The following is a 14,490-nucleotide window of genomic DNA, read 5'->3' on the forward strand; positions in this document are numbered from 1 at the left end:
GGGGCGGGGTCTGCGGAGAGGCCCGGGCGGGGCTGAGGGGCGCGGCGCCGGGAGGGCTGGAGGCGGAGGTTCAAGGCTGGCGACGCTGGGTCTCTACTCCTCGCAGGGGGGTTTGTTTGTTTGCTTTGCTTTTCCCTCCAGCTGGGTCCTTTGTTTTCTGCCGGCCTGTCCAGTGCTTCAGCCCTCTGGGAGCCAACACTGCTGAAGGCGGCAAGGTTGTGAAAGCGAAGAGGCGGGTGGGGTGTAGAAGAGAACAACCCGGTATTTGGAACCCCAAACACGTGGCACGCGTGGGATGCTCCGTAAAAGTTAGTTCCCTTCTCCTTACCTTCAAAAGGTCTTGAAGAAAGACTCGTGTCCCATGGGGTGTGGTGTCACGCGGGAGGGTTTGTCCTGAAGAGAGCCAGTTTACGTTAGGAAGTATGAAAGGGGAGGAATAAAGGACACGCAAAACGCCAGCCCATCTCGTCTATCTCCGATCAGGAAAAAAGTGTACTCTCCCTCTTTGATTTGTCTTTGTCTCTATCCCCTAAAATACACACAGTCGTTAGTGAGATTCTCCCTTTCTTTCACTCTGCTCTCCTTTGGCGAGCTTACCTCTTCATTCCCACCCCTTCAGTTACTGTCGATAACACCGTTAATTCCAAAGCGACATCTCGATCTCAAATGTCTCTCTTTGGCTCCAGACCTGGATTTCCAGACCCGCTAATCGCTTATTTCTATCCTGCGGCACTTCAAACTTAATATGGCCAAGACGGAATTCATCCATTTTTCCAAACTCTGCACCAACTCCTCCAGTGACCCCTGACTGATAGGCACAGCGTTGTAAGCGGCATATCACAAGGTAAATGCCCTCAGTCCTGTCAGGATTCTACTTTTGAGCTGCATCAATTTTGCTAACTCTCATATACTCAAAGATGCCTATCCTGGACACTCCTTTTAAATTTGCAATCTTACCATTCCTGGCCCCCTTAGCCTGCTCTATCTCTATATCACCCTCTGAAATATTCTATAATTTACCTTTTTATTATGTTTGTTGTGTTATTATTGTTCACTTTCTCTCTTCCCCCATTGGAATGTAAGTTCCAAGAGGACAAATATTATGTTCATTATTTTTCTCTGGGCCCACTCCAATTCTTTCACCTCTAAGCCAAGATTTGGCACGGTACTCAATCAATGTCAAGTACAGTGTAATGTATTCCTTACAAATGTAGGTGTATTTATAAACCACACAATCAGGAAGAACCAGGAAATAATCTTCCTGTACTTGACAAGAAAGTGCTTCCTTCACCCTGGGAAGTGGCAAAATAGAAAAGATAGTTGACCAGAAAAAAAAAAAAAAAGTCTTAACCCTTGGTTTTAGCTTTGATAATGGTCAAATTTAAAATAGCCTTTTCAGATATCTTATTAAATTTTCTCTGCTAATATTAATTTATCCAAAGCAGAAAAATCATTAGGTTTCTTAAGGGAGCTGAGGTCTGGTTCCTTTCCTTTGAAAAGATGAGGTTACAGAAAAAAGAGAAAAAGAGAGAGCCGGTAAGAAATCTGGCATTTCTATAAGCCACTATACATTATCCTAGTCTTCAGGGTAGTGGCCAAGCATTGAATTTTGTTTTCTCCACTACAGTCTAAGATGCATGCCCCCATTCTCTTCTTTTGAATATCTTACCCATGTGCGGAATGCAAAAGAAACTAGGCTAGTTTCGCATTTTCTAGAAATAAATGGTTAACTCCTATTCAAGGAGTGGGATTTTAATGGTCTCATCTGTAGATTTTAACATGAAGGGAAGCCAAGGTATTCATTCAGAGTCATAGTTACCAAAGATTGTATCATTCAAATAAGTACCTTGGGTCCAGTCATACATTGTTTTCTAGGTTGGAGTTCATTCCAAAGGTGCCAGGTACAGCTAGGGGCAGCACTGTTTTCGTGAGCTTTCAGAACAGAAGTCAAACTTCATGTGAAAGAACACTTAAATTCCTAGGTGACCCCAAAAGTGCCTTTAGGTTTCCTAAAGAAACAGTCGTTTTCCATATGCACAGAGGATACATGATGTGGATTTGTTAAAGGCGGGGATAATGATCTCTAAAGCATTTCCGACCCAGATGTTATTTATGAAGGCGCATCACGTCTTCCCAGGATAGTCTGTTGAATAGAGAAAGCACTGCAATCCCAAATTATCTTCAGGTTAATTAATTTGGTTACATGCTACCCAACTAGGCGAGTGACTTCATACATCACTCAGATGTGCCTCCATTTCCCACACAGATTCTCCCTCTTTCTAGCACGCTCTGTTCTTTCCTACCTAGTTCAAAAACCTACTTTCCCTAGGAATACGTTGCTGTTATAGGTATGTGTAAGAGGAAAGGTACTAAACCTTTCTTCAAACTGTTTATACTTATTTCAACCTCCCTGGGTAACTAATTCTAGAATTTTACTCCCTGCTGGGTAGACTAGTATTTTCAACATTTATATTGAAATTGCATCATCTTTTTTTTATTTCTTTACAAAAATGGTGTGTGTTCATGTAAGAAGTTCAAACAATGAAACCATGTATCCCTCTTAATGCATTAAGTGGCCCCTTGGCATCTCGCGTTTTGAATCTCAGTAAATAAGACTGTGGTTACTTGATTCATATCTTTGAAGACTTGTTTACTGTAAGGTTTATACTCCTATGGTTAAAAGCGTATGCTTTAGAAACGATTGGGTTTGAATCCTGGCTTCTCCTTTACTATCTGGGAGATTGGGCAAGTTATTTAACTTTACTGTGCCTCAATTTCCTCATCTGTAAAGTGGAGATAATAATAGTACTTACCTGGTAAGATTGTTTTTAGGATTGAGGGAGACAACACATATGAGTTGTTTAGAATAATCCCACTTGGGGTAGGAAGGGTGCCTGGCTGGCTCAGTCGGTGGAGCATACGACTCTTGATCTCCAGGTTGTGAGTTCGAGCCCCGTGTTGGGGGTGGAGATTACTTCAAAAAAATAAAATCTTGGGACGCCTGGATGGCTCAGTGGGTTAAAGCCTCTGCCTTCAGCTCAGGTCATGGTCTCAGGGTCCTGGGATCGAGCCACACATAGGGCTCTCTGCTCAGCCGGGAGCCTACTTCCTCCTCTCTCTCTGCCTGCCTCTCTGCCTACTTGTGATCTCTGTCTGTCAAATAAATAAATAAAAAATCTTTAAAAAAATAAATAAAATAAAATCTTAAATAAAAAGAATAACCTCACATGGTGAGTACTCAGTAAATGTTAGCCATTATCATTCCTGCTGCTGCTACTGTAGAGTCTTCTAGCAATTTTTCCAGACTAAAGGAGTTCTTTATCCCTTTGGTCTTTCTTAAAACATCAGTAGCTTCTCCCCTTTGTTTATTTTAATTGCTCTTCTCTGGGCCATTTCTAGATCTACTAATATCTCTCTCGGGGTTTCATTACCACATCTGCACAAAGTATCCTAGGTTACTTGTCTGGGGCTAAAATGATTATTTATTTCAAGTAGCCTTGACGCTGAAAATGACACCAAAAGTCTTATTTGCTGTTTTAGCACACTTGAGCTGATAAGTTCAGGAAGTGAATGTAAAACTCCAGCACTACACTGTGTCCTAACTAATATTGGGGGCTTTTTGTTGTTGTTGTTTGTTTGTTTGTTTTAGAGAGGGAGCGAGAATGTGCAAGCATGCACGTGGTGAGGGGGAGGGATAAAGAGGGAAAGGGAGAGAGAATCCCAAGGCAACTTTACTAAGCAGGGAGCCAGACACGGGGCTGAATCTCAGGACCCGGATACCATGACCTGAGCCAAAATCCAGAGTGGGATGTTTAACTGACTGAACCACCCAGGCATCCCGCCAACTGATATTTGTGACCTATTCTTCCTCTCACTTCTTCTTTTTTTTTTTTTTTTTAAAGCAGGCTCCACACCCAACATGGAACACAATGCGGGGCCTGAACCTACGACCCCGAGATCAAGACCTGAGCTGAGATCTAGAGCCTGACGCTTAAACAACGCTTAACCAACTGAACCACCTAGGTTCCCCCTCCCACTTCTTGAATAGAGACATTCCTCATACCACTGCCTTAAAACTGGGTCTTTTTCTACCTTCTGTTCTTTGGAGAACACATGAACTCCTATAACTTCAATATTGCCTATATAGCTCCCACATCTTTCACTGGTCCTGACTTCACTCCTGAATTGCAGACCCTCCACTTGGACATCCCACCAGTCCCTTAAATCCAGCCAGTCCAAAGCCAAGCTGTACCTCCTGCCTCCCATTTTTAAAAAAAGTTTTATTTATTTATTTGACAGAGAGAACACAAGTAGGCAGAGAGGCAGGCGGGGTGGGGAGGGGGGGGCGGAACAGGCTCCTCGCTGAGCAGAGAGCCCAATTTGGGCTCGATCCCAGGACCCTGAGATCATGACCTGAGCCCAAGGCAGAGGTTTAACTCACTGAGCCACCCAGGCACCCCATGACTCCCATTTTAATGCTATTAACACCCCTACGTTTTCAGGTTGCACAGGTTTAAAACTTTGGTGTAGTCTTCTAATTGCCCTTTCTCAAGCATTCCGCATCTACCTGCCCGGTCAATTTCCATGACAGGTTAGTCCTACCTCTGCATGGGCTGCTGAACCCCACCTCCCTTCTCATTCTCCCTTTCCATTCCTACTGCATCCGGTCCGTTAAGGCCTCCTATTCTAACCCCCCCTTTTTAAAAACTTTTCTAACCTCTTAATCAGCCTCCCCTACTGCCCGTCTGTCTGCATTTCATTCATCCCCCTTTCTGCTGCCAAATTAACATTGGGGAAGTCTTGACCAGGGAAATGAATGAGTTAAAAATGTCTGCAGCATAAAGACCTTTCACAGTATGGCCTCAACTTTGCTCTCCGGCCTTTCCCCCATTTCGGGAATCAATCAGTTCAGTGTTTATCAAGCATCTCCAGTGAGCCAAGGACTGTGCTAACCACTGGGCTAAACTTACCTCCACTTTTCAGTGATTTTCAGGTGTTTACTGAGCACTTACTATGTGCCCAGTACTGGAAAGTCCTCTTTCAGTTTAATCCTTGAACTGAGTCTATGTCCCTAAGAGAATTTAATGTCATCTGCAAACATGGAGATTTCTTTGGTCCTCAGTTAAACTTGAGAGACATTCACTGATGCTCAGATGTGTTATATTTTTTAAAAAAGATTTTATTTATTTGACAGAGAGAGAGAGCACACAAGGGGGCGAGTGGCAGGCAGAGGCAGAAGGAGAAGCAGGCTCCCGGCTAAGCAGGGAGCCTGATCTGGGGCTCGATCCCAGGACCCTGGGATCATGACCTGAGCCGAAGGCAGACAGTTAACTGACTGAGCCATCCAGGTGCCCCTTAGATGTGTTTTATTGAATACCTCTTTGGATTAGACCTTATGCTAGATGCTGTCAGTAAAGAAATAAGTAATGCCTGGTTCCTACCCTCAGAGTACCTATCCATGACCTGCGGAGTAACAAACATGTAAATCAAGCATGACAGTATTTCAGGAGGGCTAAAAGAGAGAGTTGCCCAGTGGGCTGTGGGAGCTCATACAAAGGGCCCCAAACTCAGCCAGAGAGCATCCCAGAAAGCTTAGTGACCTCTATACTGAGTTTTGTCAGAGGAGCAGAGGTTAGGTGAAGAAAGGGTTGAAGGACATCCAAGCAGAGGGAGCACATGGAAAGGCACATACACGTATGAAACCACGTGAAGCATTCAGGAACCTGCAGAGTTCAGAATGGCTGAAGCAAATGATATTTGGGGGAGAAGGGTGGGCTATGAGGGGAAGAGGCAGTAGGGAGTCAGGGCTCAGGGAGCACCACAGGTCAGGCTAAGGAGCCAGAACTGACAACAGTGGGGTCACTGGAGGGTTTGGAGCAGGGCTGTGCTATATATAATCAGATTTGTGCTTCAAAAAGATCCCTCTAGTAGAAGTGTGGGAGGACGGTTGGTAGAGGCCAAGGCAGAAGTCAGCAAACCTTTCCGGTAAGGGACCAGCCAGTAAGTAGTTTAGGCTATTTGCAGATTCTACAGTCTCTTTGACACCTACTTAACTGTGCCTTGTGGTGCAAAAGCCACAACAGACCATTAGTAAACAAATAGGCAGGACCATGTCCAATAAACCTTTACTGATGGACACTGAAATGTGAATTTCACGTCATTTTCATGTGTCACAAAATGTTCTTCTTTTGACTTTTGTACAGCCATTACAAAAAATGTATAAAACATTCCTAGTTTCAGGCCATACCGAAATGGATGGCAGACTGGTTTCCGTTGGCTGTACGTTGCTAATCTCTGGACTAGCAGATGGGAGTGTAGAGAATGTAGGCAACTCTTTGGAGAAGTTCATTTCTGATAGGGAGACAAAACTAATGTGGTAGTGGAGGCAGGCATAGACAGTGGCCCGTTTCTCCAAAGAGATCTGGAAATGGTTTTGGAGAACAGGAAGAGACAGTGGGCCAGTTTTGTAAGAAATGAGTCATGGGGGTGAAAGGTACAGCACAGGAAATATAGTCAGTGGTATTGTAATAGTGTCGCATGGTGAGAGATGACAGCTACCCTTGCGGTGAACACAGCATAACATATAGACTTGTGGAATCACTATGTGGCACTCCTAAAACTGTTAATGTGACACTGAATGTCTACTAGACTTCAATTAAAAGAAAGCTAGTGGACAAGGAGCCATTGAAGTTGGTGGAGGGAGATGATGGTTGGAGTAGATCCTGGAAGAGGTAAGTAAGAGGTGATGGAATGCAGAGCACAGATTGCAGTGTATGTTTCATAAGGGAAGAGGAAACATATCTTTCACTGAGCTTGGACGGGAGGAAGAAAAGAGGGGCCCTCACAGGATAGCTAAGTAGGTGGCAGGGTAAGGAAGGTGAGGACCATTTTCTTGAGGATCTTGATTTTCGCGGTGAAAAAGGAGACAAGGCTCAAATTCCAGGTGATTTATCAGTATGGACAGTGAATCAGCCGGGATGAAGGCAGGGCTGGGGCAGGGGGTGGATGCTGTGACCCAGATGCCCACACCCTCCGTGAATGTACAGGAGAGACGAGGAAGTCATTAGGGGACAAGGAATGGAGAGTGTTAGAGCTTAAAATGAGGGCTGGAGGAACGAGGAGCTTGGAACAACAGTAGGGAAGTGAGCTGAGTGGCAACCTCTTCAGGCCACAGGATACAGGGCGGGAGTTGCACGTAGGTATTGCGCGTGTGTAAGACAGCGGGATGATGAGATAGCACCACCTGAAACAGCAGCAGAGCACGTGATGTCCTGAGTGAGATTCAAGTAGCTGTTAAAGGAGGAGATCTTGGGGACATCAGTGAAGCAACTGGTTTGGGTTGAGAGAGGGGTACATTCTCAGAGGAGCCAAAACTCATGGGGATTGGCCCACTTGGTAGAGTTATTGCCCCGTCAGGATTCCTCCCAGAACTGTGATATAAAGAGGTGGCTGGGTGGCGGAGGGGGGCGCGGGTAGCTGCTAGGTCGCTGGGGCCTGTGGACAGAAGTAGAGTCTGGCGCTTGAAAATATTTGCTTACTGGTCAGGCAAGCAATCTCTGACTTCGTGTTTTGTTTTTTTTTTTAATTCCAAACACTAAGAGACTGAAAAATGATTTTGTGCTGAGGCAAAACAGCCTGAGAGTAGGTGGTTAGGACTGAAGAAACAAGTAAACGAATTTGGTGGGTCTTCTGGGGTGATCAAGCTAGGTCTGGGGAGGGGGCAGTGGGGAGACTGGGAAGGATCCTCACCTGGGTTTCTTAAAGGCCAGCCCTGTGTGCACAGGGCGGTGTGGTTAGGCTGGAGCCAGGGTATGGGGAGAGGCAGGCATGAGATTTCTTGGGAAAGTGCAGATAGTCCCAGGTACTAACAGGAGAAAATGGGCTTCACAATCCCTGGGACAGTTCCTGACCTGCTAGGGACAGCATTTGGAGTTGAACAACCTGTTCTAGGTCTTTTTTTTTCTTAAGCTCACTATGCTCACAGAACTTAAAGAGATTAAAATGAAGAGCCGGTTAACAGGAGAGAATCCAGAATGGGGTAGCTTGGAGTTGCCTGGATGTTATTTGTCTTAGCAAGGGGGTGATATAGCATTTAAGAATCAGGACTTCTAGGCAGAATGATAGGAATTGGATTGATAGTACCATTGATAGTATGCAAAATTTGAGAAGGAATTCATGTTTGTAAGGGGGAATCGAGCTCACTTCAAAGCAGTTCTAGTTTTTGAGCTTGGTAGGTCCTTCAACAGGATGTGATCAGTATCCCACCGCTAGAGGCCTGAAGGGAGAGTGACAGGTCAGGGCTGGGGATTTGTAGTGCATTCATGTAGAGGCAGAAATGAAAGTCCAGTGAGAACAAAAAGCCCACACAGACTAAGGTGTGATTTGATAAGTATGGAGAAAATAGGAAGCCACTGTTCTCCAAGAGGTGAGAACTGTGAATCTTTCCGTGTGGGTGTGAGGCGTGGAGAGGCTGAGAGTAGAGAAAATACTCTTGGAGGAAGATAGATGAGAGATGGTGTCAAAGGTGACTTCCCAGCTGGGGAAATCTGCATTGTAACGGCAGGGAAAAAGGAGCAAGGAGAGAAAGAGAAATGCACCACACCTCAAAAGATTTCCTCTTTGGGAAGGAGAGGAGTGGTTCGCAGCTTGGGTAAGTTTGAGCACACACTGAATCTTCTTTGCGAGATGGACGAGTGTCTCTGTACAGGTTCCTGATGTGAGAGGATGACTCGCATCTCGGGTGGTTTACATATAAGGAAAACCGAACGTACAGACACACTCATATTCCTTGCCTTTGAGTCAATTCTTTTATGAACTACTAGAGTGTTGGTTTTTTCCCAGTGAGGACAGAACAAGGAGAATCCGATTTAAATGGCAGAGATGGAGTTCTAGGCGTCCCCCAAGGGGACAACTTCTTATCCAGTTAAGAGACACTGGGGGACAATATTGAGATGGGTTATGAAAGCTCAATTCCCCTGAGAGCTCTAAGAATAGGACCAAAGTAGACCTAGCTTGATACGCCTCTGCTTGATTAAGCCAAGCTGAGGTTTCTTTTCCAGAAAGCCGTGGGCTGGATGCGACAGCCTTTCGTTCCCTAGAAGCCCCCGAATGTGCGTATCCGAGGCTGGGGGGAGTCGGTGCGGTGGAGGCCCGAAGGGCAAAGGGATGGGGCCGAACCAGCCAGGAGTGTCGCGTCCCCTTTAAGAGCGGCGGCGGTGGCGGCGGCGCGCTCCGACGGCTTCCCTGGGGCCCCGCCCCTTTCCCGTGAGCCCTCGGGGAGTGGTCCGACCGCGGGCGGCTGCGGGTGAGGAGCGGGGCGGGGGGCGGGGGGAGTCATGGCTCGGCGCGGCTGGCTGCGGGCGCCCCTCAGCCGCGGCGGTAGTGGCGGCGGCGGCGGCGGCCGCGGCCCCGGAGCCCCCGGGCTCATGCGGCCGCTCTGCTTGCTTCTCGCAGTGGGCGTCTTTGGCTGGGCCGGGGCTTTGGACGGCGCCGGCGGAGCGGCGAGAGCCATGGATGAGGAGATCGTGTCCGAGAAGCAAGCCGAAGAGAGCCACCGGCAGGACAGCGCCAACCTGCTCATCTTCATCCTGCTGCTCACCCTCACCATTCTCACGATATGGCTCTTCAAGCACCGCCGGGCCCGCTTCCTGCATGAAACCGGCCTGGCTATGATTTATGGCAAGTGCCTCAACCCATGTCCGCCCCCTGGCGCTCCCCCTTTCTCTGCCCGCCGGCTGTTTGCCTCCTCTCCTGGCCCTGCTCGGCCTGTGTTCAGCTCCCCTTCTGATTCCTTTCATTTTCTGCCTCGCTTTCCCTCCCACCCCCGTTTCTCAGCCTTGTCCCCCCTTTTTCTGCTATGCCCCCCGTTTCTCTGCCTCACCCCATTTCCTCAGCCTAGACCCCCGTTTTCTCTGCTTCTCACCCCCTTTCCTTTGCCTGTCCACACCTTTTTTCCCTCCGACCCCACCCCCTTTTTCTTCGGCGCACCACCCCCCGCCCCCCTCCCCCGCCTCTGCCTACCAAGCTTGGGACCCGGGACTGAGGATGGGAAGGGAGTGGGTGCGGTGTCTCAGATTGGGCTGGGGACTGGGGGAGGGGAAGACAGCGTAGCGATCTATTTCTCTGGGGTGTCAGTTTGTTTAAGGTCCATTGAAGCTGCAGTAGTATCTCTACCATTCAGGATCTGGCGTCCTTTTGGAGCCAGAGTCCACCTATACCCATCACCCAGCTCTTGCTACGCCCTGTCCTTTCGAGGTTGAGAATGAAAACGTTACCTCCCTTGTAGCCCAAGTGAAAACCCGAATGCAGAAAAAGCTACCAGGAAGGCTTAGGGTATTTTTAATGACATCCTGATTTATTGTACTATGCTCGTAATATCTGATTAGGATACGTGTGGTCTACCGTCCTGATCCAGGCATACCGAGGTGAGGACAGGAAAGAGTTAAAGATCTCCCAGCAGTGTGTTGTACTATACGGCGATCAGGACAGTTCAGCCAAACAGTGTTTAGGAACACCACGCATATGCGGTATGGGTGACTTGCTGGTGCCATAAGGTTATTGACAGATCATTGAGTAAATGGTTTCAGTTCTGGTGTCTTAGTGTGCTTTCTTTTTGAAGTTTCTTATTTATGTATTTTTATATTTTGGTCTTAAGGCAAGAAGGGCAAATCAAACCATGGGCTCACAGGCATTTTGGCCTGCTGGGAGGCCTCGTGAGTGGTAAAGATGCATATTGCTGACTGTCTTAATGTGACTGTGAGGGTAGATGGCTGAAGAGATGAGGATGGACAGACAGTCCTTTCAGTGAAGTCCATGAGTGAAGATTATCTTCATATGAACAGGCTTAAACTGATGAGCTTGCTGAGCTTTGTTTCCCAGACTTGCAAATAGGTAGAAGCAGCCTTGGCACAAAAGAGACATTTCTCCACGACCCCCCTCCCCAGCCCTTCCCAGTAAATACAGACTTCTGGAACGTGCATATGTGCATCTCAAGAGTGGCAAAACAAGGTAGTTGTGTGCATCAGGAAAATACATGAACTCAGGCTTATTTTTCCTCTGTAAGGTAATACAATTCTAAGCCTGTGTGCAAATATCTCTGCTCCATAGGATTCTTAGTTTCTAGACATATTGGGTAGTTTTCATACTTCATATTTTTTTGTATTTTACTTGCAGTGCCCCTTAAGCTACACCTTTCTATATATATAATTTCTCTGTATAACAATGTATGATTTGTATTTGCTATACTGAATGAACATTTGCTAGTTAGCCAACTATGTATTAGGCACAGAAAATACAAAGAAGTAGAAGAGCCCCTCCTTCAAGGCACTTAGCTTCCTTGGGTAGACAGGTCACATAAAGAAAATAATGGCGTCTTGGGACACCTGGATGGCTCAGTCAGTTAAGCCACTGCCTTTGGCTCCGGTCATGGTCCTGGGGTCCTGGGATCGAGTCCTGCTTCAGACTCCTTGCTCAGCAGAGAGCCTGCTTCTCTCTCTGCCTCTGCCTGCCACTCTGCCTGCTTGTGCATCCTCTCTCTCTCTCTCTCTGACAAATAAACAAATAAAATCTTCAAAAAAAAGAAAGAAAAGAAAAGAATGGCATCTTAAATTCAGTTAAATGCCAAATGAGTATTATGGTGTTAAAATAAGGAGCTGATCATAGAAGCCTATTTGCTCCATATGGGGAGAGTATGATGTAGTGGTTAAAGGTACAGGGCTTTAGTTTTTTTGTGTCAAGGGCCAGAGTGTAAATATTGTTGACTTTGTGGGTCACATAGGTCTCTGTTGCATTTTCTTCTTTTTTTTTTCCTTTTAAGAAAGCTAAAGAACATTAAAACTGTTCTTAGCTCTTGGGCCACACAAAAACAAAACCTCACTGTGGTTTGCCAACTCCTGCTTTAGAGTCAGACCAGGGTTCCTGTCCCACTGTGCTAATTGTTCTATGTGATCTTAGGCAAGTCCCTTACCCTCTTACACTGTCACCTGTAAATTGGGGGAAATGACAGGAGGGTTGTTGTGAGGAAGAAATGTTTTTAGCTTAGTACTTGATCCCTAAGTAAATGTTCAATAAATGATAGCTTTGATATTATTATTATCGCTGTTATACTGCATTTTCTCAGGTCAGGCTCAAAACATTTCTTTTAATTCGTTAGTCTTTTAAGTTAAGAGGCAAACAGTTGTTTTTTTTAGTATCAAATACAGACTTAGAATTGCCCTGAAAATATTTGCTCCTTGGTAGTTGATGTCATTAACTTCCTCTAACTCTTGAGCTAAATAGAAAAGTGGGATTACTGACTACATTTCCTGACATTTCTGGTGGTAAAAGGTAATGGAGTAGCTTAGTGTTAGTATTTTGTGAAGGAAAAACAAGGGTGTCTCTTGTGGAATATCAAGTGGAAAGGTGTTATCTGGGAGTCAGATCTGGGCTTGATTTGCCACGACTTGGCATTCTTTAGCCTGTTCCATTTTCTCAGTATGGCTTGGGGGCTGTGGATAAACAGCCTCCTGACTAACTCCCAAGTCCAGTTTGAGAATAGATGGGATTGGGTCAAAGTATTTTCAGTGCCATAGAAACCGATGTTTTCTAATCCTGATTACTGTCTGCCATTTACCTTTTCTTTGACTCTTAGACCATCATAGCTGTTAATATATTAACTTAAGACCTGTATTTTTCTGCTTGACTTTTGGATGAAAAGGCTCCTTACTCTGCGACTATCCAGCCCTCCATGATTCAGCCCACCAATGATTTTATTTCTGTGATGTCGGTTTAGCTACCTAAATCCTGGAAGAATGCTATTTGAAATAAGCCTCTCGTTATCTTTTTGAGAATCAAGAGTAAAAAAAGAAAAGATTAAATTGTGATCAGTTTCTAGATTGTAATATAGCCTAATTGCTCCAGTTACAAACACAATGTGAAAGCACCCAAGGGTTCTGTTCACTGGGCTAGCTTGCTTAAGAAGCTTAAAAGTGAGTCACCATTAGTAAAAATTGGCAGGGTAGTTAATTGAGTCTGAAAAGTGATCACTCGCTATAGTGTGTTTACAGATGCTATAGAAAGCAAGAGACAGGAAAGAAATATTTTGCCTGAAACTTCCAGCATCCAGAGTCCTATGCTTAACTGACGTGATTCATCAATAAATATTATTGTCTTTGACATATGAGATATGATGGGAAATACAGATATGAGTCATCATCCCTGCCCACAAAGCACTTAGGATCTAGTGCCTTAATAGATAGTGTTCATTGAGCATTCTAATGTGTTCATTTAAACCCCCTAACAACCTTGTGAGATGGGTACTATTATCTCTCCCATTTTACATATAAGAAAATTGGGGCAGAGAGAGAGGTTAAATGACCTGCCTGAAGTCACATAATTTGTAAGTATTGAGCCAGAATTCAGACCCAGTCAGTCTGGCTCAGAAGCCCAATTCTCTTACCCCCTAACCTTATTGCCTTATATTGAAGTGATAAAACTTAAGTATAAAGATAAACAGTTAGTATTATCATCATGACATATAAGGAAACTGAGGTTCAAGGAGGGTTTATCAACCCTAAGATCACAGACTAGAACTTGATGGAGCCAGAATTCATGCATCTGACTTTCAGACTTGTGCTTTTCCTCCTACATCTTGCTGTACTAAATTTCATAAGATCATACATGTAGAGAAATAATACTTAGGTTGTAGGAGTTTTGGAGGTAGATTGTGAGGGAAGGCTGTGAGGGAGTAGAGACCTTAACCACTGGAGCAGTTCATTGTGACGTGAGATATTTAGAAAATTGGAGACTGTGGACTCTGAGAAACAAACTGAGGGTTTTAGAGGGAAGGGGGTGGGGGAATGGGTGAGCCTGGTGGTGGGTATTAAGGAGGGCATGGATTGCATGGAGCACATAAACAATGAATCTTGGAACCCTGCATCAAAAACCAATGATGTATTTTATGGTGACTAACATAACACAATAAACATTTTAAAATAAATAAATAAGAAAATTAGAGAGGCTTGGGGTGCCTTGGGGGAGCTCAGTCTGTTAAGCGTCCGACTCTTGATCTCACCTCAGGTCTAGATCTCAGAATCATGAGTTCAAGCCCTGTGTTGGGCTCTATGCCCAGCATGGGATGTACTTAAAAAAAATACAGGAACTTTAGAGAAGTTTTGGAGATAGAAAAACCAGATTCAGTGCTGGTTTTATCACTTAATGCCAAATACTGGTGGCTAAGTCATTTATCCCCATTTTAGAGATAAGGAAACAATGACTGAGAGATTTACAAAATATCTACTACATAAGGTTATGAGGGTCAGATAATACATGCAGAGAGAATTAAGATGGGGATTGATTAGTTCAAGGTGCTAAGTGAGAGAATTCCCTTCGAAAAGAGGTTGATCTTTCCCCAGAGTGGGGCTAAAGAGAAATGAGCTGGTGTTGACATGGAGAGGCTTGGAATTGAGGCAGCTTATATCAGATGGCCTGTGGCTTCTCCAAAAAGGAGATAGT

The 14,490-nt window shown here is 45.3% G+C and overlaps 1 protein-coding gene and 1 long non-coding RNA gene across 2 annotated transcripts in view; both read left to right on the forward strand.

Moving 5' to 3' along the window:
• Positions 1-28: 28 nt before the first annotated feature.
• Positions 29-4,072, forward strand: LOC308359900. The gene is made up of 3 exons (XR_013968482.1): positions 29-308; positions 687-844; positions 3,903-4,072. It is a non-coding gene; the product is annotated as an uncharacterized lncRNA (long non-coding RNA).
• Positions 4,073-9,335: 5,263 nt separating this feature from the next.
• The window catches only part of SLC9A6 (solute carrier family 9 member A6), a gene marked incomplete at its 5' end in the record, with an annotated part of 53,467 nt that continues 48,312 nt past the window's right edge, over positions 9,336-14,490 (forward strand). Inside the window, one exon of the mRNA XM_080831207.1 lies at positions 9,336-9,678. Coding sequence (XP_080687333.1) covers positions 9,336-9,678 — 343 coding nt within the window. The remainder of the gene's footprint in view (positions 9,679-14,490) is intronic.

The sequence above is a fragment of the Martes martes genome, assembly GCF_963455335.1.
Source record: "Martes martes genome assembly, chromosome: X".
NCBI lineage: Eukaryota > Metazoa > Chordata > Mammalia > Carnivora > Mustelidae > Martes > Martes martes.